This window comes from Marmota flaviventris, chromosome 17 (assembly GCF_047511675.1).
Source record: "Marmota flaviventris isolate mMarFla1 chromosome 17, mMarFla1.hap1, whole genome shotgun sequence".
Lineage (NCBI taxonomy): Eukaryota > Metazoa > Chordata > Mammalia > Rodentia > Sciuridae > Marmota > Marmota flaviventris.
The window spans coordinates 44,425,617-44,452,806 of NC_092514.1; the positions used below are offsets into that span (position 1 = coordinate 44,425,617).

At 42.1% G+C, this 27,190-nt stretch overlaps 1 protein-coding gene and 2 non-coding genes across 8 annotated transcripts in view; all 3 read left to right on the forward strand.

The window, feature by feature from the left end:
• LOC114080975 (inactive serine/threonine-protein kinase TEX14) overlaps positions 1–27,190 on the forward strand; it is an 82,837-nt gene that overhangs the window by 17,924 nt on the left and 37,723 nt on the right. For 4 of the 6 annotated variants that reach the window (XM_027922548.3, XM_071603101.1, XM_071603103.1 and 1 more), the window contains exons 1-9: positions 8,666–8,749; positions 9,678–9,814; positions 14,864–14,945; positions 16,452–16,582; positions 17,938–18,051; positions 19,234–19,357; positions 20,452–20,630; positions 25,656–25,807; positions 26,977–27,167. In XM_027922548.3, coding sequence (XP_027778349.3) covers positions 9,678–9,814; positions 14,864–14,945; positions 16,452–16,582; positions 17,938–18,051; positions 19,234–19,357; positions 20,452–20,630; positions 25,656–25,807; positions 26,977–27,167 — 1,110 coding nt within the window. In that variant the 5' untranslated portion in view covers positions 8,666–8,749. Of the gene's footprint in view, positions 1–6,612; positions 6,728–8,583; positions 8,750–9,677; positions 9,815–14,863; positions 14,946–16,451; positions 16,583–17,937; positions 18,052–19,233; positions 19,358–19,838; positions 20,003–20,451; positions 20,631–25,655; positions 25,808–26,976; positions 27,168–27,190 lie in introns of those variants that run through there. The other 2 variants (XM_071603105.1, XM_071603104.1) reach the window with 2 other exon arrangements.
• LOC114080988 (small nucleolar RNA U3) lies at positions 4,884–5,100 on the forward strand. The gene has a single exon (XR_003580691.1). It is a non-coding gene; the product is annotated as a small nucleolar RNA U3 (small nucleolar RNA).
• On the forward strand, positions 14,392–14,495 carry LOC114080983 (U6 spliceosomal RNA). Its single transcript, XR_003580687.1, has one exon. It is a non-coding gene; the product is annotated as a U6 spliceosomal RNA (small nuclear RNA).

The window sequence follows — 27,190 nt, forward strand, 5'->3', positions numbered from 1 at the left end:
TTGGGCAATGATTTAGCAGATAAAACTACACATGACATACATATTTTCTCTACACTAGAAGAAGCTATAAATTTTCATAAAAAGTTCCATGTCAATGCTAATACTTTACAAAAGCGTTTTAAAATAACTAAGGAACAAGCTAGACAAATAATAAAACAATGTCAAAATTGTGTGACCTTTTTACCACAAGTTAATCTTGGAGTCAATCCTAGAGGATTGATACCTAACCATATTTGGCAGATGGACGTCACACACTTGCCAGAATTTGGAAAATTAAAATATTTGCATGTTACAGTTGATACTTCTTCTGGATTTTTGATGGGCTCCCTTCATGCCGGAGAAAAAACTAAAGATGTTATAGCTCATTGCTTACAAAATTTTGCCACTGTGGGTGTTCCAAAACAGTTAAAAACAGATAATGCCCCTGGTTATACTTCTACCTCTTTTAAACAATTTTGCTCAACATTTGGCATTACTCATATAACAGGAATCCCATACAATCCACAGGGACAAGGCATAGTTGAAAGAGCTCATCAAACTATTAAAATGTACTTATTAAAGCAAAAAGAAGGAATTGGGAAGGGGTATATATTCCCCAAAGATAAACTTAAAATAACCCTTTTTACTCTAAACTTTTTAAATTTGGATTCATCAGGACTTAGTGCTGCGGAAAGGCATATGTGTCCAAAAAATGTACATAAGCCCAAGGTACTTTGGAAGGATATTCTAACAGGACAATGGAAAGGTCCTGACCCAGTAATTGTCTGGAGTCGGGGGTCTGTTTGTGTGTTTCCACAGGGAGAACAGCAGCCGATTTGGATTCCAGAGAGATTAACCAAGGTCCTGACCCAGTGATTGTCTGGAGTCGGGGGTCTGTTTGTGTGTTTCCACAGGGAGAACAGCAGCCGATTTGGATTCCAGAGAGATTAACCAAAGTCCTGACCCAGTGATTGTCTGGAGTCGGGGGTCTGTTTATGTGTTTCCACAGGGAGAACAGCAGCCGATTTGGATTCCAGAAAGATTAACTAAAGCGATTTCTACAGACCAAAAAGAAGATGATTTGGCTCAAATCTATAACAACTGATATCCAAAACTCCAGTTTGGCTATTCTTACATCTGCAACAGAACCAGGATGCTTTTTTCAATATCTATTTTATTATTGCCCTTTGCCATATCATGAAGTTCTATTTTGTTTTTTGAGCTCATACAGACCTAGGTTAATGTTTTGCTGATCAGTTCTATTTTTTGACTATAGAGTTTTTAAACATTGCAATGGAGATTTCACCTGTAAAAAGTTATAAGGCCTTTACTATAATGTTATGTGTTGTATGTATTATGTTATGTGTGCACACTTGTGTTTTGTGTTATATGTTTGAATGTCCATATATCATATATGATGAGCGCTCATGATAAAATGGATCCAAATATTTTTTTTTCACGTGATTTATATGGTTTAATTTATATTGGGTAAACAACTGTTGAGGATTGTTTTAATATGTAAACAAAAAAGAAGGTTAACAGATCTGTTTGTTTACTTTCACCTTTCCTTTTCATTATATTTAATAATTCTCTTAAAGATAATGTAAATTGTTAAGAAAATTGTTTTCTTTTAGTGCCTTCTGTAATGTTACATAATTTTTTCTTTAGCCATTATTGCCAGAATTCCTATCTTCATCCCAGTGCCGGTGAAGACAATGTAAATTGTTAAGAAAATTGTTTTCTTTTAGTGCCTTCTGTAATGTTACATAATTTTTTCTTTAGCCATTATTGCCAGAATTCCTATCTTCATCCCAGTGCTGGTGAAGTCAAAGATAAAACCAATCTACACCTTCTACAATAGCCATCACTGAACTGCTTGCAGAACTTGCCTGGACACATTGTGAGCTCACCTGTATGCATTTTGAACTATCTGTTGGTGCAGCGACTTGTGGTAGTGTTGGGGTATTTTTGCTGATGATGTCACCGGTGGTACAATTTTTCAAAGGAGCCCTCAATTGGCTTAATGTCATGACATTTTGCATCCTCCTCTACTAGTGATGGTCTAAAATTTGGGGGCCAACAGAGGTGAGGCAAAGAACCTCACCCCCCCACTGGTGCAAAGGCCTATCCACAAGTATGGCTGTATGCTGGACCGGTAGTCAGTGACGGGTATGATCCAATTGCAGTGGTACCAACCTAAGACAGGAGGCTGACGCCTAGAGGTCAGTTCATCCGATGACGGGTAAGGACCATATGTTGAATTGGACTGCCTAACAGGCACGGTCCCTAAGCCACATGCTTGTTGTTTAAACAGAGAGGGGGAGATGTTGAGAGCCACAGCCGAAGGGGCCCCAGCAAACTTCCAGCTGCCAGCAATCCAGCTGCCGGCTGATGATTGGCTCACAGCGGCCCCAGCAACATCTAGCTGATTGGCTCCTCTGCGGTGATGCTCATTGGACTGTTTCCCTGCCCTTTCAGACCACGGAGCTGCTCATTGGGGGACTTTTTGGCTCTGCCCATGTGACCCAGCCAATCGGCCTCAAGAGCAGGAGGATTGTGGGAGGTGGAGAGAAGCTTGTGGGGGGAGAGAGAGGCTTGTGGAAAGCCGATGGTGGCAGTTGAGGCTCTGAGGGGTTTTTTCCTGAGAGGCTGTTTGTTTGGCGTGTTTGGTTCTAAAAATAAAGTTAGTTTCTTTTGACAAGTGGCTCCTGATTGTGCCCAGCCAGACTCTAGTTCCTCTAGAGTAGGGGAGACACTCTAATAGGGGACACAAATATACCACATATACTTGGTAACAGCAATCCCTGAGCAGTAAGAAATATAAACCCTGCTAGCACTGCTCTCACCATGAACACTGCTTCTTCTTACTGGATGTCTCTGGCGTCAACACTAACTGATCCTCCTTTTTGGAAGTCTTACTTCTTTTGCCACCACGACCCACCTTCTGTGTTTCCTCCCATCTGTTTGTTCCCCCTTTCCCCACACTCAATCTTCTCTTAAGATGTTAGTAGACCTCAGGGCTGACCTTAAACCCTTCACAGATTGGGTAGTATCTTTGTTGACTCATCCCCTCCCCAGTTTAAGAATGGCTAATAATATAATGTTAACCAGCCCTATCTAGCCCTATTCTATGCTCTTGGATTTATTCATTTAATACTAGGTGCTTGAGATATTGTGAATGTAAAACCATGCACAGTCCCTGCCCTTCTGGAACTTAAAAGTCTCATGCAGGTTATAGGCATTAATCAAATAATCACATATATAATGATCTAAGGAGGTTGCGGAAAGATTTGGAGACAATAGCACTTGGTTAGATGTCTAAATAATGATGTTGGGGTTTGGAGGTTGGAGGGAAATGTCTGTCAGAACAGTTTGTAATGACTTCCTGGCAGAAGAAAATATGAGTATGAGGAACTATATGGCCAGTGTGGATAGAGTGAGAGAAGTGGGGTACAAAGAAAACTAAGGAGGTGAGTGTGGATCAGTTTATGCAAGGCCTTCTAAGGCTGTAGAAAAGTTTTGTTTTAACCCAGGAGATGGGTAGCCACAGAAGCTTACAGCAGAGGAATAATACATTGACCTGTTCATATAAACAAAAACCATGTTGTTTGTAGAAAATTCCTTGGGGGGGAAAAAAAACCAAAATAATACATCTTTGGTATCTCTGTGTGTGCATGGTTTTCATTTAAAATATTTGTGAAAATACCATTATTCCTTCAGACAAACAGAAAGATCACTCCCCCCCCCCCTCAGAAACTTATGAACAGAAATTGACAAAACAGAGTCAACACTGTAGTGAAGATGACCGTGCACCACAAAATGGAGTTCAGGCAGGGAAGGGATAGGTTACCCATCACAGTCAAATTTTAGCTGCTATCAGGGCATATCTTGCGGTGTTCACAGATTATCGGTTCTATTTTTATAAGGTTTGGCTATAGCACAGAAATTTCATTCATCTACTTGACTACACCTCTGGCTGAGGTGCCATTGGATCAGTGCTACCCAAAGTTATTGGTTAGCCTACCTTTGCCAGTAAAAAGACCCAAATTAAGGATCAAGCTTCTTCAGAAATCATTTTTATGGATAGCAAAGCATTAAGACACACCAGAGTCAATCTAATTTTGGGAGTTTGGTTTGTCGAAATGGCAGTGCTCACCGTGAATTCTTCGGAAACTATGCACATCCATGAGCTTCTCATGGGCGTCACACGACGCTTATTCCTGTTTTTTGTTTTTTGTGTTTTGGTACTGGGGATTGAAAACAGGGGCGGTCTACCACCGAACTACATCCCAGCCCTTTTACTTTTCGTTTCGAGACAGAGTCTCGCTAAATTTCTGAACCTGGCCTTGAACTTGCCATCCTCCTGCCTCTGCTTTTGAGTGGCTGCTAATACAGGCGAACACCACCACGCCCGGTTCCCTGGTATTTTGATAACAGGATAAAAATTTTAAAATAGGGCTGTGCTGGTGTCAGAGCCTTTGGCTTTGGATTATCGCTTTCACTCTTAATTGTTTCGTTTTTTTGGTGAAGTCTCATAGCTTCGACCACGGGTCCAAAACGAGTTACGATTGCGACGGTTGCCGGGGCTCTGGCGCGCTTGGTAGACGTCAGCACTTGTCAGTGGGTAAAAAACATTGCGTAGCGGCACTGGGGCGGGGCTGGAAATAACTGGCGTGTGATTGGCTCTTTAACAACCGAATGTTAATTAATGTGCCAGTTTGTAATGTCTTTGAAAACTCAAAAGCGTATTCAAACCGCTTTACATAACTATTGTGATAGAAAGATTTTCTTTAGAAAACATCTGCCAATATACATTTAAGAAGTCTGGTGCTGGAAGACCAATTCACCATCTACAAAATGTGTGTGTGTTTCATGCACTTGGGAAAGGAAGGGGAGCAAATGTTAAGACTATACTTTCAGGGATCATTTCTATAGTTCGTTACTAGAGAAGTTTCTCTGATCGTGTAGAGTACCGAAAACCACGAGGAGGAGCTGTAGCGTTTCCTTCTGAGCGTGAAGCAGGCATTTGGTGTTGCTTTACTGCAATTGCTTTTTGCCATTGATGATCGTTCTTCTCTCCGTTTAAGGGGAGTAAGAGGGAGGGAACGCAGTCTGAGTGGTTTCCGGTTTTTTCCTTGTTGTTACAAAGCGTAGGTATAACTTTTTTCTTTTTTGAAGTTTCTTTTTCCCGTGTTACTGTTGATTGGTCTATTCTGGGGGTCAAGGGTAGTTTATTGAAGACGCTGTTGCGCTCGCGGGTAGGGAAGCTTTGTGGGGTTATACACTGGAATTATTTAGTGTTTGGCTTTTGCTGACCCTGACTTTGAAATAATTGTCTTCCTGTCTTAATCTCCCAATTCTCTGGGGTTAGTGGCTTGGGCTATCTCGCCTGTCATCATGGGGCGTTTATGGTTAAGTTACACAGCTTTTTTTTTTTTTTCTTTTTTTTAAAGAGAGAGAAAGGCAGAGCGAGAGAGAATTTTAATATTTATTTTTTAGTTGTCCGCAGACACAACATCTTTATTTGTGTGTGGTGCTGAGGATGGAACCGGGCCGCACGCATGCCAGGCCAGCACGCTACCGCTTGAGCCACATCCCCAGCCCCACACAGCGTTTCCTTTTTAAACCTTAATTTTAAGTGGGTTTTTTATTATTCTGTCTACAGAAAGTGGGAGAGAAGATGATTCACTTTTTTCTTTAAAGAGAGAATTTTTAATATTTTTTAGTTTTTTGGGGACACAACATCTTTGTTTGTATGTGGTGCTGAGGATGGCCCAATGCATGCCAGGCGAGCTCGCTATCGCTTGAGCCACATCCCCAGCCCCTTAAGTTGGGTTTTGAATGTACAGTATTGTTCGATCTTCAGGTTGATTCATCTATCCTGGCCACATTTGAAATTTTATTTTTTTTTAGATGAAGAGTGGTTTCTGATGAAGGCAAGACTTATTTTAGTGAGTGTTTTAAAAATCAATTTCCTTTTTTATTACCTTTATTTTTTATTTTAATATTTTTTAGGTGTGGATGGAAACAATACAATAATACAATGCATTTATTTATTTATTTATTTAATGCCGTGCTGAAGATCGAATCCGGGGCCTCCCACATGCCCTGAGTGAATGCTCTACCACTGAGCCACAACCCCAACCCCATACTTACTTTTTTTTGTTGTCCTTTTTGGTATTGGACTTGAACCCAGAGGCATGCACAAGGCCGAGGCATATCTTTAACTCATTTTATTTTTTTTCAGTCAGTGGCTCAACTAGGTTGTTTAGGCCCTTGAGATTTACATTAAATTTGGAATTCTGCTTTTCAGCCTCCCTGAGTCGCTGGGTTTAAAGGCATGTGCTACCACTCCAGCCTTAATTTCTTTCATTCTTTCTTTTTTAGAAAATAATACCAGAGTGTATTATTTCAGCGCAGTTTTTGAAACATTTTTGATAAATAAAACACTAGGTTTGCCTTCTAATTTATTTGTGCCTCTCTCTGTGTGTGTTACGATGGATCCATCTACCCTTTTTTTTAAAGTTCACAGCAGTAATTCAAGAAATATAATGTAATTTTATATTGAAATTTTCTAGTTTCATTTTAGAAAGATTTCTGATGTTTGCATTAATTCTGTATTTGCTTTTGCAGGAATTTATGTTGATGCAGTTAACTCTTTGGGCCAAACAGCACTTTTTGTTGCAGCATTATTGGGCCTTACAAAGGTAGTTGATGTTCTGGTGGATTATGGATCAGACCCAAATCAGTAAGTACAATAACATCAGTAGCTAGAAAATAAGTGTTCTCAAGGGTAATCCCCTCAACATTCATACTGAAGATAGAACCCAGGGATGCTCTACCACTTAGCTATATCCCTAACCCTATTTGTTTAAGTACCAGGGGTTGAATCTAGGGGGTGCTTTACCACTAAACCACATCGCCAGCCCTTTGTATTTTTTATTTAGAGAAAGGGTCTCTATGAATTATGTTTTTTTTTATTAGTTGCTCAAGATAATACAATGATCTTGACATGTCATACATTTGATTCAAATAGGGTATGAATTCTCATTTTTCCACGTGTACGGATTGCAGGATCACATTGGTTATACATCCATGTGTATACATACAGCAATCCTAGTGTCAGTTGTATTCTGCTGCCTTCCCTATCCCCCCTCCCCTCCCCTCCCCTCCCCTCCCATCACTATTCTCTACCCATTCTACTGTGACACTTATGAATTACCTAGGATATTGCTAAGTCAGGTTGGCTTTGAACTTGCGACCCAGTAAACTATATATTTTGATTCCACTTGGACGTGTACTCCCTTGCAAGGTGTTAAATGAAAAAATTTAGGTGGGAAACAGATTATACAATATATTCATATTCATGCTTTTGTATCTACATAGAAAATCCTGAAATGATAGAAAAACTTATAATAGTAGCTGCCTTTGGACAAGAAAACTGTGTATCTGCAGTTGCAAAGGTTTTTTGTTGTTGTTGTTTTGGTGTGTGTTGGCAGGGTGCCTGGGATTGAACTCAGGGGCACTTGACCTTTGAGCCACATCCCCAGCCCTATTTTGTATTTTATTTAGAGACAGGGTCTCTAAATAAGTTACTTAGCACCTTGCTTTTGCCTCAGCCTCCCAAGCCACTGGGATTACAGGTGTGCACCACTGCTTCCAGCCTAGAGTTGCAAGGTTTTAATTTTTTTTTTCTTTGTTCCTTTGTTAACTTCTTTTCCTTTCCTTTCCCCTTCCGTCCTCCTTATCCCAATTGTGTTTGTTTTTCAACTAAAGGGCAAAACTTCCCATGTGGTTATGATGTGCAACCGGGTTAAGAAACTAACTATACATCACACCGTCACCATACCCTAGTCACAATAAAAGCCATACCTTGTCTCACATAGTTTAATGGCATTGATGATATTTTTTTTGGTGTGGTGTAGATCCTTATCTGAATTGGTTATGCCAATGTGTTATGGGTCTCAACTGCAAGGTTTAAGGAGGGGTGGCGCCTAAAACAATTGTCTCTTTTTTGATGGTACAACCGAATCGAGGGGTACTCTTCCAGGCTTCCTACCACCTAACTACATCCTAAGCCCTTTTTGTTTTTTATTTTGAGACAGGGTCTTGCTAAGTTACCCAGGTTGACCTTGAACTTGCCATCCTCCTGCCTTAGCCTTCTTAGTCCCTAGGATTATAGTTGTGCACCATGATGCTTGTCTCAGAACAATTGTCACACGAGAGATGGTTTCCGGTTACTGTGCTTGACCAGCCTGACCCTAGGGTACTGTAGACAAGAAAGGGCAGTCAATATCAGGGGGTGCTAGGGCAAGAACACTATGGTTTGTAGTCAGACACATATTTATGTATGAACCTCAGCCTTGCCCTTTTGTTTCCTTATTTAATGGACATGGGAAAGATAATCTCTTGGAGGGTAAAGTTAATGATGGAAAAAAGATGAGTGTTAAGCTCCTGTTGGCACAGACCAGGGCATCGTGAATAATCGCTGAAGGTTGCCAGTGTAAACTGGGAGCCCTGTGTTATGTATTGAATCCTCCATCCTGGAAGGAAGGAGTTTTGTCATGGACACTCACTGTACAATTCCTTCCTTCCTACTCCCAGCCGCTGCTTTGATGGGAGCACACCTGTTCATGCAGCAGCATTTTCAGGAAATCAGTGGATCCTTAGCAAACTGCTGGATGCAGGAGGTGACCTGCGGCTCCATGACGAGAAGGGTCGAAACCCACAGACCTGGGCCTTGGCAGCAGGGAAGGATCGCAGCACCCCGGTAAGTATGGATCCCACTTTGCAGTCATACCCAATGGAAGAACACTGAGTTGAGAGTCAGTATCCTGGTGCAGCACAGGGCTTGCAGCAAGTCTTAACATTGGCATTAGACACGTATGCCTGGGTTAAAGCAAATTACCCTGTAAAACCTAGGATAAGTCTAGTGAACCTTTCTAGTCATCTGTGCAGTGGGAATGGAGAACAATTATAATTTGTCTAACCCATTTAACTACTACTTACTAGGACTCATGTTCTAAATGTTTTTCATGTAGTAACTTACTTTTAATCTAACAACAACTTCTCAGATAGACAATAATATGTTCCTCATTTTATAAACAGAGAAACTGAGGCCTGTTGACATTAAGTAACCTGCTTGAGTTCACACACTGGCAGGTGTGATGTATTGTTTTTTGGGAGCCCTGCACTGAAAAAACAAACAAACAAACAAGAATACATGTTTTTTTGCAATAGGGTATCATTGAGTTTCTGAGGCTGATGTCAAACTTGCAGTCTTTCTGCCTCAGCCTGCTGAGTAGATGGAATTTCAGGTGTGCACTACCTCACTTAGCATTGTGATATGTTTTAATGAAGACTAAATATCATAACAAATGTAAACAAAAGGTCATGTATAGTGTGAGCACTGTTGCATCCAGTCTCCTTCCCTACTTCTGGCTCTCCTGCTTATTAGCTGTTGGTTTTTCCTGCCCATTTTCTTCATCTATTGAAGAAGGGAGTTGGAAATCATTGACAAGTCTTCTCCCTGGAAATCATTTCATATCTTTAGAAAATCACTTGGAGCCCTCCCTTTTCCAGAGATTTACCTGTTGGGAGCTCTCAGTTCCTCAGACCATTCATCTTCACATCCAAGCTTTCAACTCCCATTAAGGGCTGGTGTGGCCAGCATTGAGTGTCTTTGTCTTGTGTTGCAGATGGTGGAGTTTATGCAGCGCTGTGCCTCACACATGCAGGCCATCATCCAGGGCTTCTCTTATGACCTTCTGAAGAAGATAGACTCCCCTCAACGGCTCATTTGCAGCCCGCCCTGGTTTGGGGGTCTCATGCAGGGGTGAGTATGGCTTCAAGCCAGAGTGAGATGTTCTGCACTTCCCCAGCATTTTTGTGTGGGAGCCCTGGATTGTGGGCTGCTTCAGTCTCTGCCTCCTCAGTACCTTCTGGCATCCGGCCCACCAAAAGTGATGAACTTGGAAAGAGAACCCATGCCCTTGATAAAGATTGGCCAGAGGAACATCTTCAGCCATCTCTTCCCTCCCTCTCAGAAGGTCCAGAGGAGATGGTTTCAGTGGGAATCACCCCATGGTTAGCAGAAAATGAAGTTCTCAGATCTGAGGAGCCCAGCAGAAAGCTGGGCAGTGGGGCAGATGGCTGACTCTTCTGAGTTTTCTTCTTGTTGTTTGTTTTTTGGTTTTATAACTGGGGTTTGAACCCAGGGGATTTAACTACTGAGCCACATCCCCATCTCTTTTTATTTTTAATTTTGAGTCAGGGTCTTGCTCAGTTTCTTAGGGCTTTGCTAAATTGCTGAGGATGGCTTTGAACTTGCTATCCTCCTGCCTCAGCCTCCTGAGCTGTTGGGATTACAGGTGTGTGTCACCAGTGCTGTCTGTTTTTTGTGTGTGGGTTTTTTTTTTTTTTTGTTTTGTTTTTGGTACTAGTGATTGAACCCAGGGGCACTGAATCACTGAACCACATCACCAGCCTTTTTTATTTTTTGAGTCAGGGTCTTGCTAAATTGCTTAGGGCCTCACTAAATTGCTGAGGCTAGCTTTGAACCTGCTGCCTCAGCCCCCTGAGTATCTGGGATTACAGATAATTCACTACTGTACCTGGGCAGAATGACCTTTTTAAAATGGAAATTGAGATGTGCCACTCTACTAAAAACTCTTTGGGACCTTCCTTGTTATCAGGATAAACTCCTTGCGAGGTCAACCCATCCTACCTCATCTTCTGCCCCTGTCCCTTGCATGCGTTTTCCCATTCATAGTTCAGATTGTAATCATTTTATTTGTATGTGTACTCCATTTTCCTAGTTAGGCAGACACAAACCCTCACTCCTCACTGCTAACCCTTAGCAGCCTGGTGCTAGGTAGAGGCTCAGTACAAGGAGGGTGGGTTCACAGGCCAGCCAGAAAGGAAAACCCAAGTGTTTTGTTTTGTTTTCCTGGTACTGGAAAGTTCTACCACTGAGCTATATACCCAGTCTTACTATTTTATTTTGTTTGGAGACAGAGTCTCACTAAATTGCCCATACTAGCCTTCAACTTGAGATCCTCCTCAGCCTCCTGATTAGCTGGGATTACAGGTGTGTGCCACTGCATCTGGCTGGAAAATCCAAGTTTAAGTGTTGATAAACTTGTAAAATTTTACTTATAACCTAGACAGCATTTGTTTAGAGTGGCACATCTCAATTTCCATTTTAAAAAGATGAAACATTCTAACTATGGGGTGAATAGAATGTTTAATGGAAAATAAAATGGAATGTAACTGCCAACTTTTTTGTGGAACTTTCTTTTTTATTGGTGCATGATAGTGGGATTTGGTACATATTCATAACATGCATATAACATAATTTGGTCCATTTCATTTCCCAGTGCTTCCTGTTTTTCCCTCTTCCTTTCTTGGTTCTCTTCCTCTACTTTACTGCTCCCCATTCTATTACCCATCTTTTTTTATTTTTTGTGGTGTAGGAGATTGAACCCAGAGCCTCACACATGCTAGGCCAGCACTGTATCACTGAGCTACATTTCCAGCCCACTCCTTTTTTTTAATAGAAAGAAAACACACAAGGGCTGGGGTTGTGGCTCAGCGGTACAGCAATTTCCTTTCACGAGTGAGACCCTGGGTTCGATCCTCAGCATCAAATAAAAATAAATAAGTGAAATAAAGGTATTGTGTCCAACTACAACTAAAAAATAAATATTAAAAAAAGAAACCACACAAATCCTGGGAATAAGAGTTGGCCTCTTAGATCTGTGAGTGGTGCCATATCAGAACCTGGATAGGAAAAGAAAAGAAAAGCACTGAATTGAGAAGAACAGATAATTATGGTGATAGATAACTGGAGTTAGTTTTTTCTTCCCTTCATGCAGACAAGTTTAGTTACATAGATATGGATAGAGAAATTTAGATAAGAGCAAAACATAGTGGTCTGAACTATAATTTTTGTCCAGGTCACTCTTAGAAAATAGTCTACTCTGTTGCTTAGTCAGAACTCACACCCTCAAAGAGCCACAAATGCTGCCCAGGGGCCCCAGGAGGATGGGAGGCCTTATTTGTGACACCTGCTATTCTGCTGCTTGGTGGTCTCAGCCTCACAGCCAACTCCAAGTCTGTTTCCATGGGCAAGAAACAGTCCACTATCTCCTAGATCTTTGAGGTATAAGTACATATACTTGGTTTCTAGAGGACACTGCTGAGGTGATGTAGGAGAGGAGCCTTTACCTCATAGTGTGTCTGTTCAAATAATGTGACATGGCTGTCATCTACACTGACTGAGAGTGATGATGCTGGGCCATCAGATGTAAATTAGGATGTCTTATTTACTTCCGTCTAGATGTGAGAATCTTCTCTTTAGTTGCTTGGCAGGTTAAAGCAGGGAAGAGCCAGCCTGGCACTGAAGAGTTGCTGAGGAGACAGAGTCTGTACTTAAGTACAATGTCTACATCTGTTCATGAATAGTGGCACATGGAGATTCACAGAACTAGTGCAGGCTGGAGCTTGGAATGCAGTGTCCCTCCAGCCTCTGCCATTTGTCAAGAAGAGGAACTGGCTTCTGTGGCAATAGAATGTTTTTTCCTTTAGTCTGAACAAAAATTACTCAATTAGCAAGTACTAATTCAGTACTCACTGTCTTGGTGTGAACTGATCCATATAACCAATAAGTCATAGACATATGTTATAGACTATAGGAATAAGGTAAGATAACCTAGATAAGCAACAATAAGACATCAGTTCATGGAAAAGTTCATCAGGAGTAAGCCTAAGTAATAATAATAAAATCATGTAACTGTAAGACATAGGATTTAAGCCACAGGAAAAAAGATGGAATGGTGAAAGGTGTTAAGTCAATATGCCAGTATAGTTATAGATAAATATAGGCTGATAGGTTAATATAGATATAGACAAGGTTAAATCAATATAGTTGTGAACAATTGTATTAGCTAAAGTAGACATAAGGCTTTTAGATATCAGTAGTAAAATGATGAGTAAATGAGATAACTGCAAGCATCAAATAAGTTACTAGTACTGGGATAGCAGGAATGGAGTCACTGTGGCTATACAAACAAAAAGTATGGCCGTAGGGACTCCATCTTAGCTGTTCTAGACTTCATTCTAGTTTTCTGTTACTGCTCCTGTGAAGAGGGAACTAACTGCATGACCCATTTTTTGAGAAACAGGAAAGCTGTCTTTTAAAAAATTGTTTTCCTTTACTTTATACCCCACAGAATGTACCCAACTCAGGATATGATGGTGGTCATGGTGTGTTACATCCTCGGTTTGAATACATTTATAGGTCTACATGACTTTAAAATAGATTATCGCCCCTGCTCAGCTGAAACTCAGGATACAGTTGTCTAACACTTGTTTGGACCTGAGATGTGGTTAAGCTGACTGCTTTTTTTTTTTTTTTTTTTTAACTTCTGTAACTTGCGTGCTTGCATGACACTGAGAAAAGCCCCTGAGTTGTAGTTTTCATCCTTAAATTCCCAAGACACAGGCCAGGAAATTGCTGTTCTCCCACGGAGCTTCAGTCTCTACAAGTGGGTGACAGTCCCTGGCCAGGTAAATAAAGCTCTCTTTGATTTGAATTTGGACTTAGAGGGTTTTCTGAAGCGGCTCCTCATAATGCTACCACATTCATGACATAATGCCAGGCTCCAGGAGCCAAAGAAATATAAGGTATTACCACTCCTTTCAGGGTACCTCCAGTTAATGGAGCCCTGGTGTGCAGGTGGTGTTTTGGGTATGGTATACAAGAAGAGAAGTAGCTACATGAGCAGGATCTAGGTCTGGTTTCTACCGCTGTTTTCTCACTTCAGGCTAGCAGGCTTCCCCAACCAGGGCTCTGTTTTCCCATCTGTAAAATGAGAAAGTTTGAGAATAAATGTTTTAATATTCTTTGCAATTCTGGCTGTCTGTATTCATTTTCTGTCACTGCATAATGAATTGGCCCTCAAACTTAGCAACATTAAACATTTTTGCCTCATAAAATTTCTGTGAGTCAGGAATCAGGGAACGGCTTAGCTAGATCACAGTCAAGATGTCATTTTGGGCTGCCATTATTAAAGGATTGACTAGGGATAGAGGATCCAGTTCCAAGATGGTGCACTCATATGACTAGAAAATTGCTACTGAGTGTCAGACCTCTCCATAGGACTACTTCAGTATCCCACAATTCCTCCAGAGCAAGTGATTCTCCAAGAGAGATCAGGGCAGAAGTCGTGGTAGATCTCATCTTGAAAGTGATACTCTATGGTTTCTGCAATATCCTACTGAGATAATGTGTCTGACCTTTGAGGGATATGAATACCAGGAAGTGAGAATCATTCCTTCTCAGAAACTGGCTACTATACAATCTGTAGACAAACACACACACACACACACACAGAGAAAGATCAAGCAGTCATGCTCACTTAGCTAGCACATGGACTAAAATTGGTATGAAGAGAATATTAGCATGGCCCTTGTATAAGGATTATGTGCAGATTTGTGAAATATGCCATATTTTTCATTGTGGCTATTGGTAGCTAATGTTGATACAGATCTAGAATAAGGGACTGATCCTCTTCCCCACCACCTGAAGGGAGCTACATCCCTGGCCCCATTTCTTTTTATTTGGAGATGAGATCTCACTAAGTTGTTGAGGCTGGACTCAAATTAAAGTCCTGCTGCCTCAGCCTCCTGAGTTGCTGGTATATTACAGGTATATTGCCCAAGGTCTTTAATGTATATCTTCTAATAAAAGAGATTACATTCTTTTTTTTAAGTCATCTGGCAAAGCAAAATGTACTACACATTCTGAAAACTTGGTTTAGTAATTTTTCTCTGGATATGTGTTGTTAATTCTTATTTTTTTTCTTTCTTTAAACATTTCTAGGAACCCTAATGGCTCTCCTAACCGGCTGCTTAAAGCTGGAGTCATTTCTGCCCAAAATATCTACAGCTTTGGATTTGGGAAGGTAAGAGGTTGCCAATGGTTGAGAATCTGTGGGCCCCCTCTCTGAACTTTGTTCCCTTCCTCCTTCCTTATCTTCACCAAAGCTTTTTGCTCCTTTCTTTCCCTTTGAAGGAAAGGTATTTCATAATGTTCTTGTTCTTACTGACAATAGTTAAAACAAAAACAAGTTGGGAGTTCCCTTGAATACCCTGGGCTAGATTTGAGGAGTTTAAAAGATGATCTTTTAATTTTGAATAAAGGACCCAGAGAGCCACACTGTCCTATCTCTGTGGATTTGCCTCTTAATGACCTTGCCTTTCCACACACAGCCTTAAGGGCAGGGTTGGGATGTTTGTTTGGTACTGGGCCTTGAATTCAGGGACCCTCTACTGCCAGGTTTCTGTTCTCCCGACTAAAAGGCTCAGGGGTCACTCTAGTTAAACTGGGCTAACTGGGCTGCACTAAGTAACCACACAAGAGACACAAATACCTTTTTCTTTGGGGTCGCTGTGACGGCTCCTCTGACCTTAAAGAGTCCACAGAAAGAGAGCGAGAGCACGCACTTACCCATTTTATTGAGGAGAAGTTATTTAAATGAGGCAAGGGGTCAGGTTTCAGGAGGCTGAGTCTATCTTCATGATGTCCACTGTCAGCAGGTTGACTGACACCTGGATAGGCCACACCCAAGGGCACAGTAAGAGAAGGGGACACACACAAGGTACTTCCATGGAAGATTCTATCCTAAACAGGGCAAGGGGTTATATTACAAAGGAACAGGTGAGCGTAGCTTCACCCATGGGGCTGTAGCAAGACACACCCATTTCTGTGAGCGCCTCAGCACCCAGCCGGGGAGTGTAACTCAGTCACCCGTAAGGTTGGCCTCCCACACTCTACCACTGAGCTACATTCCCAGCCCATTTTTATTCAAATATAGGGACTCACCAAGTTGCCCAAGCTAGCCTCAAATTTGCCTTTCTCCTGCCTCAGGCTTCTGATTATGGGGATTACAGGCATACTGGAATGATTTTAAGGAATTGAGATTTTTTTAATTGAGGAATATTTTGAGGACAGATAGTATCTTTTGGGTCCTTGAGTCTACCTTTAACAGAAATAGTTAGGAAACATTGCTGGGTGAGTGAGTGTTGTTTTACAACAGCTCAAAATTCTGTTCCTTGTGCTGAGGCGACTTGGGGGGTGGTGGAGGTCGGAGGAATGTGGGCTTTGGCTACACATAGGCCTGGGTTCTGAGGGGGTCACAATAGGCCCCTCATTCCCATCCATAGCACTTCAAGTGGGCATCTCATTTCATTCTGTGAGCGTCGGTTTCTTTATTAGTGAAAGAGTGTTACAACCTTGCAGGGTTTCTAGGGAGAATAATGTAAATTAAGGAATAAGTTATAGTGCATTTGGATATTCAGCAGTTTAGTAAGTGGCAGCTAGCATCATTTTTAGTTGTGTGACAAGATTCTGGAAGTATTTTGCTTTTCCTCTTTTTTCCCCACGATTTAAAGCTGTGCTTTGGTTTCAGTTTTATCTCACAGGTGGGACGCAACTTGCCTATCTAGGATCTCTTCCGGTAATCGGAGAAAAGGAAGTGATTCAAGCTGATGATGAACCTACTTTCTCTTTCTTCAGTGGCCCCTACATGGTCATGACTAAGTAAGTGGAAGCTGGCTAGTGGGAAGAGTGGGTTGCATGTGACTTCCTTGTGTATGGAGGTTTAGGGATGTTGCCTGGTGGTAGAGCACCTACGTGGTGTGTGCAAGGCCCTGGATTCAGTCCCCAGTACTGCAAAATATAAATATAGAAAGGAAGAAGGCATGTCTGAATCAGGGTTTCTCACTGTGGACTTTTGTGGCCAGATGATCCTTTGTTGTTACACAGGCAGTCTTGTGCATCATAGGATATTGAGAAGTGTTGCTGTTTTCTACCTACTAGGTGCCAGTGACAAACTCTTCTACATTTTATTTGTAACAAATAAGCTATTTACATAGATCGCCAGATGTCATTTTGGGAGAGAACTGAGTTCTGAAAGATTATTCATAACAGTATTTCAGCCTCTCTGCTTGCTTGCTTTTTTGGCACTGGAGATTGAATTCAGGGAGTGCTCTTCTAATGAGCTATAGCCCCAGCCCTATTTACTTATTTTTTAGTTTTTTAGTTGTAGATGGACACAATACCTTTATTTATTTATATGTGGTACTGAGGATCAAACCCAGTGTCTTACATGTACTAAGTAAGTGCTCTCCCACTAAGCTACAACCCTAGCTCCCCATTTTACTTTTTTACTCTGAGACAGGGTCTAGCTAAGTTGCGGAAGCTGATCTTGAACTTGTGATTCTCCTGCTTTAGGCATCCAAGTTGCTGAGATTACAGTCATGCACCAATGTGCCTGGCCTTAACTTCTCTGCTTTCTAAAGAATTAGAGGCAGCTTAGTGGTAATTGTCTTGCCTCTTTTGCAAGCCATAGGATATTAGGCTTCTGGAGAAGCTAGAACAGGCATCAGCTGAGACTGTCATCAATCAAATCTAGGTGAGGAGTATGGCAGCAACAGGTTATGACAAAAGTCCCTGGGGTATTTTCAGTCCTCAGAGGTATAGCCCCTGCAGAGTTCCAGGGGATCCCATGGCCAAGGTCCCTGAGCTCCTTGAGCCTGGTTGCTTCTTTCCTGCTTAAAAGAAAAATTCTTATAAAAAGGTCTCTGCCAAATTTGTAAGGCCCTCTGTCCTCTTGTTTTCCTGCCTCGGCCATGGATTTGTTGTGAAGTCCCCTCTTCTTTGACCCAAAGATAATAAAACAAAATACCCAACCTGATCAACACTCTTTCTTGAATCCTTTTGTGGTTTCTTTTTTTTTTAACCACCTCACCTAGTTCCCCAGGATGCTTTAGGACCTGGAGGTGGTGGGAATAGGGATGTCACAAAGTCTGTGTGAACTCCACTCCTGGCTGGGAAGACTCACTGATGCTGTGGCTACTCATTCCTTCTGTTCATGCTCTCTCCTGCCCCTGTAGCCTGGTGTGGAATGGAAGCAGGGTCACAGTGAAAGAACTGAATCTCCCCACTCACCCTCACTGCAGCAGGCTGCGGCTGGCTGACTTGTTGATTGCTGAGCAGGAGCACAGCAGGTGAGAAGGAGGCCTATTACAGGTCAGGGTCTGTACAGACTCAGGTTCCGTGTGCTGGGCTATCCCTGGGCTATGGAGCATTTTCTCAGCCTCAGCATTTCCTAACTGTTGGAATAATTTATTGACTTGACTTCCAAAGGCTGCCAAGAAAGAGAAAGAAATAATGAACAATCTGAGGGGTGGGAATTTTGGTGGTAAGAGACTCAATTCTGTCAGCTATTCCATAACACATGTCTCTGGATGGTCCAGCCTCTTGGCCCATCTCATTTTCTTGCTGTAGCCCTGAAGCTACTCCATTTAAGGCCCTCTGCTCATCAGAAGAGAATGTGGCTGTCCTATTTTCATAGATCATGGCTGTGCATGAGATCCAGACATCTGAGAACCATACCTCTGCCGTTCAGGACATGCCATGGGTTCCTTAGGTTTCCCGTGGCTCCAGGGTTAGGTCCTTCAGCTCCTGCTGGGTTAGGCCCTTGATTCATGGTTTCACACTAGGGCCACCAAGACCCTGGGCTGGACATTGAGCTCTGTCCTGAATTTGCCACACAGCTGTTATAAGAGGTCTTCAGAGAGTCCAAGTCCTTCCTTTAGGAGAAGTCAGCTGGTGAGCTGGAAGGATTTGTAGGCATAGAGTAGGCTTTGGTGTGAGAGTGAGTGGGTTGTGTGACTTTGGGCAAGTTCCTGACATTTTTTTGACATTGGTAATCTCATTTCTAAAATGAGTATAGGAATGCATTTCTTGAATATGTGGTTCATCTTGCTCAGTAGCTCTTAGCAACATTGTCACTGTTCTCACAGATCCCACCAACAGAGACCTCTATCCCTATTTCCTTTTTTTTCCTTTCTTTCTTTTTTTTTGTTTTTTTGTGGTACTGGAAATGGAACTTATGGGTGCTCTACCACTGAGCTTCATCCCCAGCCATTTTTGTTTGTTTGTTTTAATTTTTAAACAAGGTCTAGCTAGTTGCCAGGGTTGGCCTTGACCTTGCGATCCTTCTTCTTCAGGCTAGGATTATAGGCACTATAGGCACGGGCCACTGAGCCTTTTTCATATTCTGTTTCTTTGAAAAATGCTATGTACAATGGTAACTGTTGAGAATGTATTCAGAGGGTTCAGAAGAAAGGACACCATGTCCTTCTACCCTTGGACCCCTTCTGAAGCTTCTTTTTTTTTTTTTTCAGCAAGCTGCGGCACCCTCACCTGCTACAGCTGATGGCTGTGTGCTTATCCCAGGACTTGGAGAAGACCCGGCTTGTGTATGAGCGCATCACCATTGGCACTCTGTTCAGTGTTCTCCATGAACGAGTAAATGACTGTTCCATGATTTCTGCCTAGCTGCCCTCCCCACTCCTCCTGCCCTCTCTCCCCTGCCTCAGCACAAGGTTCCCCATTTGTGCCTAAAAGATACATTTCCAAAGCCTTTTTCTTTATTGGGGCTGTGTAACATGCCATTTAAAGCTGACAGGCACATGATCAGAACTAATGTGATGCTGTTATTGTCAGTTCTGCTTTATCACTGTCTAAGAGCTTGACAGATTCAGAACAATGAACACACTGCTAGCTAACAAAGCCACTAGCTTTATTTTCCTACATTTTTCACTTGGGCTCTATCCTGGTTTGTATACAGGCCTTCCTTCTTGCCTCTCAGATTTCTTTGAAGTGGGGGACAGATTTCCTGGCAAGGGTGCTTTGGGCTGGCATGTGGCCTCAAAATGAGCTCATGGAGGGTTTCTTTTTCTCCATGATTTGTTCTAAAGACCAAGTCGTTAGAACTGGGTGGGGATAAAGAGAGACCCTCCAAAAAGGATCCTTCTCCCACATGGCCTGCTAGTCCTCCTGCCTGAGGACCTCCTAATCTTTCTGTTTTTCATTTTCTTTCCCTGACTGAGGGCATCACCTTAAAATGCTGTTTCTCTGGAGGAAAAGCATCACTTGGGTACATTGATGAGAGTAAGTTTCTGTCCTCTTAGGGTGATCATTCTGGTTCATCTGACTGGTATAGGATCTGGACTGCTTACCTGCATATTGTGGGGTCCTTTGAGCTTCTAGATTCTCTCAAGAGCATAGGCTTGGACAGAGAGGGGCCCAGGACATGTTTACTGGTAGTAGTGGAGGAACTTCCCCCGAAAGTTTCCCCAAGGTTGACCCTGCAGGTATATACCAGGCTTTGAGAACTTTCAGCTTAGCTGAAGGAATCTAGGTTTAGAGCTAGGGGGCCTGGATCAGTAGGACTTCAGGCCAGTCACCTAACCTCACTGAACTTTAGGTTCTCCACCTATACATTGGGATACCAGATAGCTATAAAAATCAAATGAAAAAACTTTGGAAATTACAAAGGATCCTACAGTATCAGTGAGCCTTTCCCTTTTGTCCCTGGTACTTTTATCTCTCACTTGCAGCGGTCCCAGTTCCCAGTGCTGCACATGGAGGTGATTGTGCCCTTACTGCTCCAGATCGCTGACGCCCTGAGATACCTGCATTCTCGAGGGTTTGTCCACCGCTCCCTCAGTTCCTATGCTGTCCACATCGTCTCCACAGGGGAAGCAAGACTGACGAACCTGGAGTACATGATGGAAAGGTGGGTTACAAATGTGGCTTTCTTCTGAAGAGGGTCTCCCTGGGGACCTTTTCTGTAGAGACAGAATCTGACCTGGGCAGGTTTCTTCATTGATGGGCAAAACTTTGCATCAGTGGTAGAAGAGATTTTCCAAATGGCTTGTCTTGTCTGCCAAGCCTGCAGAGACTTTAGAGAACTTACTTCTGCTCAGGACATTCTCATTTTAGTAAACATGTAACAAGAGCCCATGTTAGCCATGGTGTGTAAAGCCTCTAACTACCTACTCCAAAATTTTCAGTGGCTTAGCACAACTGAGGTGTATGTCTTACCTTGCAATCTAGCATGTGCGTTGAAGTGGGCACTGTTATGTGTTCGTCCCATGGGTAGCTCTGCGTTCTGAGGCAGTAAGTGCATAATCACCTCCATGTGCAGCACTGGGAACTGGGGCTGCTGCAAGTAAGATAAAGTGCCAAGATGGAAAGGGAAAGGACTTGCCTCAATCCTCTATTGCATTCTTTGCATTGCTGACCAGGGAGCAAGAGTGAGCAGCCTAAAATGGACATGTCACAATATCCCAGTTTGCCATGGACAGAGCCCAGGCACTTTCTTACTACATGGAGGCTGGGAAACATGCCCAAGCTGTAGGTGAGAGAAGATGATAGGTTCCAGTGAGCTTTTTGGTCTAACATATCTCCTACATGGATACTAAAGTCATTCTCTGACTTCAGGATCTCAGAATGAGAGAGGTACTCTTACACCCTCATTCAAGGGCTGGTGCATGAGCTTAGTTTGCTGTTGGGCTGGAGTCAAAGGCTGCCGGAGAGTTGGGGGCAGACTCCATGTTCTACCCAAGACTTTAGGAGGAAGAGGATCTTTTCTACACTTCTTTGCTGCCATCCACAACTTTGAGCCTTTGGCCCAGTGTTGGTTTTGCTCTGCTGAGAAGCCTCAGCCACTTGCTCAGCCAGTAAGCCTTACTTAGGTCCCCTACCATCTCTTATCCATGTTCCCCATCCATCCTTCTCTCTTGCTTTGTTTCTGAGTCTCTCAACAGGTCTTTGCTTCTCACGTACTCTGTAATTTATTTCTTCCATGAGATGCAAAGCTCCATGAGGGCAGGGATTGTTTTATTCACTGCTGTATCCCAGGTACCTAGAATAGGCCTTTACACAGTGGGCATGCAGCCTATTTTTTAAAATTAATTATTTTTTTTATGTGGTGCTGAGGATCAAACCCAGTGCTTCACATATGCTAGACAAGCACTGCACCACTGAGCTGCACCCCAGTCCACGGCCTGTGTTTTTTGAGTGAATGAAACTGAAAGATTTTCACATTGCCAGACTTGCCCTTATGTCTTTAGAAGAGAGCAGGAGCTAGATTTTGCTTGGTCTTATGGGCCTCATCAAGGAGTCTGACTTTAAACCTAAGCCACTGGGATGCTCTGGAAGGAGTTTTTTTTTTTTTTTGAACATTGTGGTGAAGTGGGTGATTTATAAGTTAAGATTGCTCTTCCTCTTGTGTGTGAAGGGACTCTGAGGGAGCAAGAAAGAGGCAGGAGAGTAGTGAGGATGTGCCCAGAGCTGTTGTAGTTTTCTTTGTGAGAGCAGGCAGAGGCAAGGTGACTATCATCAGCCAAGCTGCTAAGCCTTAGAATATTTATTCTCAGTCTCAGTTAAAACCTTTTAGGGGGCTGAGGCTGTGGCTCAGTGGTAGAGAGCTTGCCTAGCACATGTGAGTCATTGGGTTCAATCCTCAGCACCACATAAAAATAAAGGCATTGTGTCCATATACAACTAAAAATACACACACACACACACACACACTTGAAAAAAAAACTTTCAGGGAAGGTATGGGGGTGGAGTTCAGTGGTAGAATTCTTGTCTAATATATGTGGGTTCAATCTCCAGCACCAAAAAACAACAACAAAATCAGCAAACAAATAACTTTTGTTGTTGTCTGCAAGATCAAGTCAGACACCTTTGCAAGGTGCAGAAGCCGTCCTAGGTGGGACTTTACCTGCAGTGTCAGCTTTATCCCTTCCCCCTCCTACTGGCCATTTGAAACCACTTTCATTCTATTCTGTTGGAGTGCTGTTCCCCCATCTGGAATACCTGCTCATGTTGATTTCTTTTATTTTTGTTTTCATATTTTATTTTTATTTTTTTTACCATACGATTTATTTTTATTTTTTTTAGTCATACATGACAGCAGAATTCATGTTGACTTCTTTTAAATTCACTTTAGCACATCCCCTGAAGCTGCATCAATACCCTTATTCCCGAGGTACTTTTCACATCCGTTTTTTCACATGCACTTCTACTTAGTGTGTAAGCCCTACTAGGTAGTGAATTCCCAGGGAGAAGAATGATTTGTTTATAACTGTCTACAGCAACCACATAATATATGCTCAGTCAAGTCATTGTTAAATGATTAGATGAATCTAGCTAAAGGAAAAATGGTCCACAGAAGGTCCAAAGTTGACCACTTTGGCTGTGAATTCCAGACCAGTGGAAACTGAGGAGTTTGGACTTTTTTGTTGTTAATAACACCACCAGAAACTTTTCAGGAAAGCTGACAAGATTCAAACTATTGGTCAATGATGGAGCACCATCTGTTGTTGAAAAGGAGGAATAACACTTCCTTCTGCTTTTGCTGTCCCATAGAAATGTGAATCCTAAAGTGAAATGAAGATGGTTTGTCTGGGCATGTTCCCCACCCCTCCTCCAGTGCTGCAATCCCAGGCCCTTAGCATGCTAAGCAAGGGCTCTACCACTGAGCTACACTCTCAGGCCATCCTTGTCCTTTTATATATGAGGCCTGAAGAGGTTAAAGGATGGTGGGAAGTTACTCGGTTGGTTGGTTAGAGGCATAACTAGATCTAGAGCCAGGTGGGAGAATATACCTCTAGGCCACAGAGGCAGTATGGATTGGGAGATTGAGTGCAAGAAGATCAGCTAGGAGGCCATAGGGTGGAGCCAGTGGATCAAAAATGCAAAGAAAGATGGGATCAACTGTCCAGATGAGGGGGTGGGAAGTAACCAGGGTCAACGGCTATGGCAAGAAAGTATAGATTCTCATTTGGGCTTATTGAGCTCAGGATTTTTTGTGTGTGTGTGTGTGCTGGGGATCGAACCCTGGTCATTGTACTTGTGAGGCAAGCACTCTACCAACTGAGCTATATCCCCAGCCCGAGCTCAGAATGTTAGGCAGAAATGTTAATTGTAGTCACAACTATAACAATGTACCCTTTTTTGAAAGTTGATAATGTGAGTTGGTTATCCAAGAATCCAAAAAAAATGTCAATTTCACGTTTATTTTTGGTAACATTCTACTTGGGCATATTAGTTTGTTGAATGTCATTGTCAAGGGTCAGCACTCTCCCTTGATATAAAAGTGATAACAGCAGTGTTTCCTACTCCTCAGCTTTTTCTTAATGGAATCTTTAGAGGTTTTTTTTTTTTTTTTTTTTTTTTTGGCAAGTGGTGTCACATAGCTGTGGCCAAATGTAATTTTAATGATGTCAAAGCTAAAGCCCAGACAAATAACTTTACTACCATGACAGCCAGAAAAGAAGATCCCCACACAGCTGGCTTTAACAGAGAAGGAAGAAAGGATTGTAAGAGAGGAAGGTGAAAGAAAATAAGAAACCTCGATTATAAATTACTTGTCCCTTGCCAAAGCTTTAGACATCCTTGAGAGAGGTGGGTGTTTCCCTCTTAGAATTCCCTTCCAACTTGAAGAGTCGTGTATGCTGCTGCTTCATCTCCATCTCTGATAATACAACATTCCTTTGCTTTTGTGGGGGCTCAGTGATTGAGCATATATAAAGCCCTGGGATTGATCCCCAGCACAGCAAAAACAAAACAAAACAAATTGCCTTTTCTGTGATACTAATATAACCTGTATTAATTTATTATATAATTGTGTAATGATTATGCAAACACATTAAATTTATACATTAAAGATGTACACTTATATATTAAGTCTATATTTAAACATCAAATATGCAAGTGTGTACATATCCATACTGCTCACACTACACAAAGCCACATCTACTATTCAGCAATATATCCAAAAATTTAGTACCAGGTATTGTACTTCATGGTTTCTTGGGGATGAGGCTCAGTGGTAGAGTGCTTGCCTAGTGTGCACAAAATACATTCAATACCTCATAACCATACCCCTATCCTCCACCTGCCAAAAAAAACCCCAAAACTCTGCTGAAAGAAATGTTATTTAGGGAAGTTTACCCAAAGTTTGAAATGGTCATCCTTATGCCAGACCAGGAAAGAACTTACTGTCTCTTGCTTTTGTTTTGCAGTAGTGAAAACTGCAGACCTTGTGCATTTTAGGCAAGTGCTCTACCACTGAACTATATCCCTAGCCTTTTTTTTTTTTTTAATTTGGAGACAGAACCTTGCTAAGTTGCTGAGGTTGGCCTCAAACTTGTGATACTTCTGCCAAAGTCTCCCAAGTTGCTGGGATTACAGGTGTGTGCCACCATGCGTGCTAATAAGGTACCTACTCTCAAGGAATTGACTCCAATGGAGAGGAGGCAAATAGTAAACTAAAAAAAAAATGAACAAAAAAAATTCAGATAACAAGTGTCCTGAAGCCAATAAAACAGGACTATTTTAGAGTAGGTAATCAGAAAGGCCTCCCAGAGGAGGTGACTTTCAACGAATACTTTAGTTACAAGTTGCTCTAGGATCCTTAGACAGAGCATACCAGACAGAAGAAAACACCTGTGCAAAGACTTGAAGTGGTAATGTGGTTGGCATGTTGGAGTAGCTCAAAGAAGGTCCCTGTGACTTGAGTGGAGTGAGTGAGTGGGAGAATATTCTAATGAGGTTGGGGGTGGGCAGGAATTACCAAGTATTTCGGGTATTTGAACAGCTCCATCCAGGGCAGTGGGGGTTAGCTCAGGATCTGGCTTCATTTCCAGAAGCTTAAAGAAGTTGCCGGTTTTCACAAATTAGTGCACTGTGTGGTTATCACAAAGACCCTTTAAGACATGAGCCCTGCCTTGTGTGTTTCCTTCTGTAGCCAGGACAGTGGTATACACAGGGACCTGACTCGAGTACCCCTCCCCACTCAGCTGTACAATTGGGCCGCTCCGGAGGTGATCTTACAGAAGGCGGCCACAGTGAAGTCAGATGTCTACAGCTTTTCCATGATCATACAAGAGATTTTAACAGGTGATCAAGGAGCATGTTAATGTTGTTTTAATCCTCATTTTCAGGTTGGGTTCCCCCACTTGGGAGTTATTTTAGTTTTATGAAAATGTACAACTTAGAAAAATATTTTTCTTTTATTTATTTTTTGGTACCAGGGATTGAACCAGGGACAGTTTACCACTGAGCTGCATCCCCAGACCTTTTAATTTTTAAAATTTTGACACAGGGTCTTGCTAAGTTGCTAAGGGTTTCAGTAAGTTGCTAAGGCAGGTCTCAAACTTGCTATCTTCCTGCCTCAGCCTCCTGAGTCGCTGGGATTACAGGTTTGCACCACTGCACTTGACAGATTTCATTAAGGAAGCTTATCTGTGTTTATGGAAGATGCAAGATGGTCTCCCAGAAACCTTTCTCTTTTAACTGTTCTTTAAGATTCAGCAAAGCTTTTTCGCCTGCTCGTTCATGATAATACATTTAATCCAAGCAAAGGTTTTTCTTTTTCTGTAGTGCTAGGGATTGAACCCAGGGTCTTATGAATGCTAGGCAAATGCTTTACCACTAATCTACATCCCTAGCCCCCAAGCAAAAATTTTAAACTAAGTTTTGATGTCAGTATTTTTGAATCTCTGATGTGCCTCTTAAGGATTGATAAATGAGGGGAAGACTGGCTTCTGAGAAGTAAATATAAAATTAAGCATACCCAGGGTTCAGTAGATATATAACCAGTGAATGAAACAGAAACCCTTTCAATCCTACAAGAGTATAATGTGAAGTAGTCACATATCAGAAGATATAAGGACTCCTTCAAAAGAGGAACACACACACGCAGAGTATTCACTGAGGGAATACCAAGAGTTAGGAACCTTTCGTGGTGTTTGCAGTCCCACAGGTAAAACCATGACCTTCAATGAGATAAATGTATTGGGCTGTCCAGTCTAATGCCATGAAACTTTCTTTGGTCCCCAAGTCTGTCGGTGAGGAACCAATGTGTACATGATGCTGACACTATTACTCTCTGTCTAAATGTCAGGGATTTCCCTGGTAAGTGAGTAAAGTAGTTTTTTGTTTGTGATTGGGCTTCTAAGTAGTTTTTCTACAGAAAGAAGTGAATGTTAAAGAGGTTGGGTGACTTGACTAAGGTTATACAACTTCAATTTATTTCTTAATGTTACCTATGACGTTTTTCCTTACAGACAACATACCCTGGAATGGCTTAGACGGCTCAGTTATTAAAGAAGCTGTAGTCTTGGGAAATTGTTTAGAGGCTGATGTCAGGCTTCCAAAACCTTACTATGATATTGTTAAATCAGGCATCCAGGTCAAGCAGAAAGACCGAACGATGAACCTTCAAGATATCCGGTATATTCTGAAGAATGACTTAAAGGCAAGCCCCAAAGTTGTTGGGAG